A 7,482-nucleotide genomic window follows, 5' to 3' on the forward strand; every position below is an offset into this window, starting at 1 on the left:
AAAGGCAAAGGACCCCTGGATGGTTAAGTTCAGTCAAAGGTGACTATGGGGTGCGGCGCTCATCTCGCTTTCAGGTCAAGGAGCTGGTGCATGACTAAACTGCTTCTGGTGCAACAGAACACTGTGATGGAAGCCAGAGTGCATGGAAATGCCATTTACCTTCCCACTGCAGCGATACCTATTTATCTACTTGCACTGGTATGTTTTCGAAGTGCTAGGTTAGCAGAAGCTGGAACAGAGCAACAGGAGCTCACCCCATCGTGCAGATTTGAATCGCCAACCTTCCAATCAGCAAGCCCAAGAGGCTCAGTGATTTAGCCCACAGTGCTGCCCACATCCCTATAACATATGTGTGAAATTATGTACAACCTAATATTTTTAACTGATTCTGCCATTGATCTGGTTTGAATCATAACAGATTGTGGCTTTATTCTAATGAGAGCAAGCCTCAGTGAACTTTGGGCTCATGAACTCATGACTGCCCTCCTCCAGTGTGGTTGTAAGGAGATCAGAAGCTTTCACTTCTATTTTTTATTAACCAGCTTGTTGTTTCATCCAAAGTTGACAAACAGTTAACTTAACAGTTAACTGTTAACTTAGTTAACTTAACTGTTAACTTAACTAAACTATGGTTTGTTTATGAAGCTGTCTGGTTTCAAAACACCATAGATAGGCTAAACCAGGGGTAGGCAGCCTAAGGCCTGTGGGCCGGATGCAGCCCAATAGCCTTCTCAATCCGGCCCACGGACGGTCCAGGAATCAGCGTGTTTTTACATGAGTAGAATGTGTGCTTTTATTTAAAATGCATCTGTTTTATTTGTGGGGCTGCCTGGTGTTTTTACATGAGTAGAATGTGTGCTTTTATTTAAGATGCATCTCTGGGTTGTTTGTGGGACATAGGAATTCATTCCTTTCCCCCCAAAAAATATAGTCTGGCCCACCACATGGTCTGAGGGATGGTGGACCGGCTCACGGCTGAAAACGGTTGCTGAACCCTGGGCTAAACCATAGGTCAGCTTTCAGATGTAACACTAAACTGCAGTTAATCAAAACCAGAATCAAAACCTTCTGACCTCTTCCTTGAAGTCATGCCAGAGAAAGATTGTTGTGGTTCATTCCTGTCACAATAAACCATGGTTTACTGTCTGGAAGTAAGTAAGCAATCGTCTCAAATGGGCTTGGCAGACCAAGGTATCACCTTACAGTCTTTTTGGCTGCCACTGGCTTAGCTGCTCTGATATAACAGTGCACCTGTGCAGCTTTTGGGTTGGCTGCTGAGGGAATTTGGGAAAAGCTTAGAATTTTAATGCTATACTAATGAGCAACTTTTGATAGCTTAAACCACATAAATATTGCCTAGACGACATGGGTTTTCAAATGACACCTTTTGAATGAAAATAGTTTCAATGCTTTCATAATTTTCCAATACAAACAAAGAACAACTGGTGCTTATAAGATAATACTCAAAAAGCATCCATACAAATCAGCCTGATCTATGCTTCTAAGGTAAAGCATTTGCTTGTAAGGTCAATTTTCAAGTCTTGGGGAACTGTTAGATAGATTGGAAACGAAGTACAGAGCAAACAACTGGCATGATGAAACAGGATTGTTTAAAGAGGTATAGGTTGATTCAGGTTAAGTCTTATTAATTCACATAGGTGCACTGATTTGCATGGATTCCTTATTTAGATGCAATGAACAATATTTTAAACTTGAAATTATTTGTGTTCACAGCCTGAAAACCTCTCCAGATCTCCTAGCTCCTAACTGGCGATTCCCTCATTGCGAGAAGTGAGGTTACAGGGAAGCAGACAGAGGGCCTTCTCGGTAGTGGCGCCCACCCTGTGGAACACCCTCCCATCAGATGTCAATAAGCAGCTATCCTATTTTTAAAAGACATATGAAGGCAGGCCGGTTTCGGGAAGTTTTTAATATTTAATGCTGTATTGTTTTTAACACTTAATTGGGAGCTGCCCAGAGTGGCTGCGGAAACTCAGCCAGACAGGGTATAAATAATTTATTATTATTATTATTATTATTATTATTACTACTACTACTACTACTCATATTCACATTCTTCCAGCCCATCAACTAAATTTTGTTCCTCAAAACCAGATATGATCCTATGATCCTTTGCTTAGCTTAACTGCCCAACTTCATAAGGCAACCAATGCTTCAGATATAGGCACTAGTTAAGAGAGATACAGCCACCAGAGAACATATAGACAGAGAAAACAGACCAGGTTCTGCAGTAGACTGGGGGCCAGAATGTCACCAACTACAAAGTCTAATCTGCAGCAGAGGTATGACTATTCACTATGAGTCAGTTACCCAGTAATGTTGTTAGCTGGTTTTCCTATAAAGGGCTCCTGGTGGAGTGTTTGGCTGTCAAATAAACAGACCAGTCAGAAGCCAGATTTTGATTTTTCTTCTACTTTCCAAGGAGGTCCTAGCACATCCCAAAGATTTCAGCTCCTCTGCTTCTCAGATAGAGTGCCATAATTCCGTATTTAGCCATGAATACACAGTAAAACTATGGAAAAGAAATGTCTGTTAGAGCAATTGAGAACACTAATCCTTACTTTTTCAGTGCAAGAGAACTCCTTAAATCAGGGTTGGGTAACTTGTGGCCCTCCAGATGTTGTGGGACTCCAATTCCCATTAGCCCCAGCCAGCATGGCCAATGTTAAGGGATGATGGGCACTGAATTTCAATATCTGGAGGGTAGCAAGTTCCCCATCCCTGCCTTAATGAAAACTTCGGCTGAATGGATGTTACCTACAAAAGTCCCGCCCCCCCCCCCCAAGTCACTGTTCTAATCATCTACTAAAATGGAAGCAGAAGAGGATAAATAATCATTGCTGTTCAGTACGCTTCCCAAAGACATCTCGTTGGCCACTGAGGAAAACAGGAGGCTGGGCTAGATTGGTTTTTGGTCTGATCTCTTATTATGGGCTCTTCCTGTGTTCTTACTCTTATGCAAGTTTGACTTACGGTTAAGATCCTGGTTATAATAACCTGGCGCCTAGTCTTCTACTCTAGATGAAGTCTTTCAGCATGTTTGATGTGAAACTAAGTCCAGGTTACAATCGGTGTTGACCCATCCAGTTACACCTACCTGCAAAGCTGGAGAGCTGGTCAGGCTAAGATGGTTTTCCTCTGGAGTGTAATCCTGGTGAGCTCGTCGGCCCATCTTTGCTACTACCTATGTGGAGGACAAAGAATGATTCAAAAAGGGAGCTTCAGTCACAACATGTGTGGTCAAGGAGGCAGATGTACAGCCATGACGATCAAGCTAAGGCTAGCAGGTTACACAGCTAGTCTCTAGGGAAGTTCATATATGGCAGGCATAGGCAAACTCGGTCCTCCAGATGTTTTGGGACTACAATTCCCATCATTCCTGACCATGGTTCCTTTTAGCTAGGGATCAAGGGAGTTGTAGTCCCAAGACATCTGGAGGGCCGAGTTTGCCTATGCCTGATATATGGCGGCTCCTAAAAGAAAGCCAATAGGAGGGAAGGAGGTAGTTGTTGGATTCTAGCTCCCACCAACGGCCAGCGACTCTGGGGGTTGCAGCCCATCAACACCTGGAAAGCCACGGCAGATACCTTCCCCCCGCCCCCCGCTATAAAACAGGCAAGGGGCCACCAGGAGGGCTATTGCCTCGGGCAACCAAAGCCCTCGGCCGGCGGCCCTCCCCTCCGGGAGATCGGGGGACAGGGCAAAAGGCAGCGCCGGGCGTTAGAACAGCGAGTAGGCCTCTCCGTCGCCATGGCAACTCGGGTCGCGCGCCCTCCCGCTCTACTACTTCTTACCCCCTTGCAGACTTCCTCGTCCAGCTCCAAGTCGTCGTCCATCTTTCAGACCGAGCCGCTCACTTCCGGGAGAAAGTCCCCCCCCCCGCGCGCGCGTCCTTAGCAACCGCTGATTTCCCTTAAAGCGACCGCAGCCTTTCTTTTTTTGTAGTCCGTCCACAGTTCCCGTGCTGTTCAACCTTCTAGGGTCCCCGGACGTTGTTGGACTACAACTCCCGTCTTCCCTGGCCCTTGGCTAAACTGGCTAAAGATGGTGGGAGTTGTAGTCCAACAGCAGGCGAGGAGCGAGGGAGGGCCCTTTACTTCTATCTCCCCGGCTCTCTCACGCGGCAGCAACTTTCCCCAGCCATCCCGAAACAACAAGCTAAGCGCCTCCGAGAGCCGCAATATTTTGCCCGCTTGTTAATGTCGGAAGCGCCCGGACGCCTGAAAGTCCCTGAGTGAAATGGATCGCTCTCCGGTTAACAATCCTCAAGAAGGGTTCAGTGCTTTGCCCTGAGATCTACTGCGAATACAACGAAGACAGGGGAGCCTGTAAGCCAGTGCCGAGCGCCTCTCCCTAGAAACTGAGAAACTAAACACATGCGTACACGTGTATTATGTATTCCGCCAACATGGTTATGGACACAAGAAAAAGGGGCGTTCGTGGTGGATGGACATTGCTTTACTTTGTTCTTAAAGGCTTCCGTAATGCTTGTCACATCATCCCTGTCAGGCGGGGCTAGGGCAGAAAAAAGACTGAATAATAACAAACCAGAACACTTGTGGTATAAAAAGTTACAGGATTTCAAAAGTCGTGCAATAGGCATCGGCTGGAAACGAAGCGCTGTGACCGACCACCCCAAAAAACCTCACAGAAGGCAGACGCAAACTATCGAAAAAAGGATTGTGTATGACCACCCTGATAGCATCGTGAGCACCAGTCATCATGAATGTGCCATAAAAGGGACTTCTGGAGAGACCAGGCTTCCTGAGCACAAAGTATAGCTTTCAAGGGCTAGCCAGCACTTCTCATTGGAGACATTTCCAGTTGTTAGCTTGTTGCAACAAAAACAAACCAACAAACCAAGGGCCTTCTATCACATTGAAGCTGAACACATTCATCGGGTGCATCTGTTAAAGTGGGCTCTAGTCCATAAAAGTTGATGAAACATGTTAATAATTAAGGCACTACTAAGTTCTTCATGTTGCGAAATGAAGAATAAACAGAGTTATTACTTATGACCCCCTGACTGCTCCATCCCTTTTTATTTTATAAAATTTTAACCTACCTTTCTCACAGAGGTTCGACACATTGTATTATTCCACCCTCTGGAAATCTATGGGTACTCATGCTAGCCATAAAGCAGTCACATGAATGTTCCATCACCACATAAACTGTTGCTAAAAGCACAGCAAATCGAGTAAAATTTTCCATTCACCTTATTGCTTGCTGGATAGTGATTTGGCCATGTTGTGGAGTGCTCTTATGGTCATTTCTGTTAGAATGGCAAATGAAACCCGCATTGGAGTCAGTGTGCGCTGAAGGTCCCCATACGGGGAAATCATTTACTTTTTTATTTGCATTTTTTTTCCTCCAAGGAGTTCAAGGTGGTGCACAAGCTGGTTTTTCCCCTCCTCATTTAATCTCCACAACCCTGTGAGCAGCACTGAATGGCTGAGCTTCATGGTTGAGTAAGTCTCCCAGGTCCTAATCTGACACTCTAACCACTACACCACACTGGCTGTCTCATGAGAAAAGAAGGACGAGATGCCATTTCTCAATTTTTATTTTTCAAGAGTTTATTGGGTGATTGGTGGTTCCTGTTTGTCAGCTTACTCTAGTTTTATATGATTTTAGACCGTTTTTAAAGATGTGGGGTTGTGTTTTTTGTTTTCTTTTAAACTAAATTTTTCCATTCTTTTGTTGTTCGTTTATGCTGCATTTTGTAAACCACTTTGAACATTATTTTACAGTAACGTCTTACAAATATTTTAAAACAAATGCTTCTCACTTGTGCTTATTTCTTTCTAAAGAAATAATTTCTGGCATTTTTCCACCCTAAGAGTTCCTAAAACCGTACAACAGGTGTGCTATTTCTGTAGCAACTACAACGGTTTCTCATATGATGGAAAGGTCACATTAGGTAAGCTTTAACTTTCGAGATGCTGTTTAGCAGCTGGAAATAACTGGGGGGCGGACACCACGCCAAGTACCCAACCCACACTTTTTTCGGCTCAGGGACAAGCTTTCTTGGAAATCGCTCCTATATATAAACAAGGACGCCTGGAAGCTACTTCACCGGCGCAGCTTGTCCGCCAGAGGGCACCGTTCGCTTGCCTTCGTTACTCTTGACTCTCAACCTCCGGAGACGTTTGTAAAATAAATGAAGCGGGGCCCGCCTTGATCACGTCTAATAAGTGCACAAGCCTCAGCCTTTTCCCTCAACTCACAATCTCCCCTTCGAAGGTGTACAATATTTTAAAAGGGAAAGCAGAACCGGGGGAATAAACTCGCCAGATTGCGTACATTCCAGTTTTGCGAGATCAAACCTTGATGTCTCTCCATCATGAAATGATTGTTTTATGGCATAGTCGTAATTACCATGTCTGTTCAGAAGTAAGCCCTACTGAACTCAACGGAGTTTACTCTCGGGTAAGACACTGGCAAGAAAAGTGATTGAAGGATGGATACCAAGGTCCCCCCCCCCCTTTTATTGTTGGCATTTGGTCATTCCCATGGAAGAATCCGGACTCGGACTACATACTTCGGCCACAACCCATCTATCCTACAACCATCCCATTAGTTTCCGTCAAGTTTCCTTGCGAGCAAGGCTGCGGTCCTCAGCAGCGCACCAAGAAATCAATTCCGTTTGAACCAGTGGGACTTCTTGCGCCACCACCCCCAATCCTGTAAAACTGTGCAGTGAAGGTCGGGGTGCAGCTGTGTTTCGGATCACCATTCACACATCCTTTAAACCCTATCTGCTGGCAACGACCCGGGCAGAATTGTGGACGCTTCTCCCCCGCCCCCGAATGCGTGGGATGGAGGCTCCCATCGGGGGCGGCCACCATCGGGTGGTTGGTCTGGATCCAGGAATCCGCGCGCACGCGGTCAGAAGCGGAATTCTCTGGCCAACCTTTCATTCGGGGGTGGGTGGGGGGGAGTTGGCAGCATACAGGAGAAAACTTGTGATGCCCCCCCCCCCACTTCCCCGGAACCGCGATGCGCGAGAAACAGGGCCTGGAGAGACAAGCACCCCCACCCTAAATCAGCGCAGGACGTGGGCGTCAATGTGCCTGTGTGCATGTATCCCCCCCCCCCCGCGGGCCTTTCCACAGGACGCGCCTGTTTAACACATTAGAAGTGTGCTGGACGCGCAGGCTGGGCTGGGAGAGCTCCCTCGCTCGCTCGCTCCCCCTTTGCCCGTCCCAGAGACGTCATGGGAGGGAGGTATAAAATTTCAGGCGAGAGGAGCAGAGAGAGGCAGTGTGTGTTGTGAGGGCGCGCAAAGGAAGAGGAGGAGGCGGCGGCGGCGGGACAGGGGGCGCGAGAGTGAGAGAGAGAGACGCGAAGGGGGCTCGGCGCCGGGGAGCCCCGTCGAGCTCGAGGGGAGCCGTGGGGAGGAGGGGCGAGGCGGACTAAGGGGAAGGAGACGGCCGCCTGGCACCTGGAGACGGCGGAGAG

General features: G+C 47.0%; 1 protein-coding gene across 1 annotated transcript in view; it reads right to left on the bottom strand.

Annotated features, from left to right (window-relative positions):
- The window catches only part of IFT43 (intraflagellar transport 43), a 44,265-nt gene extending 40,295 nt beyond the window's left edge, over positions 1–3,970 (bottom strand). Inside the window, exons 1-2 of the mRNA XM_080981329.1 lie at positions 3,816–3,970; positions 3,119–3,205 (exon numbers count right to left, since the gene is read on the bottom strand). Coding sequence (XP_080837455.1) covers positions 3,119–3,205; positions 3,816–3,857 — 129 coding nt within the window. The 5' untranslated portion in view covers positions 3,858–3,970. The remainder of the gene's footprint in view (positions 1–3,118; positions 3,206–3,815) is intronic.
- Between the last annotated feature and the right edge of the window lie 3,512 nt (positions 3,971–7,482).

This window comes from Podarcis pityusensis (assembly GCF_964106645.2).
Source record: "Podarcis pityusensis genome assembly, chromosome: 1".
NCBI classification, from domain to species: domain Eukaryota; kingdom Metazoa; phylum Chordata; class Lepidosauria; order Squamata; family Lacertidae; genus Podarcis; species Podarcis pityusensis.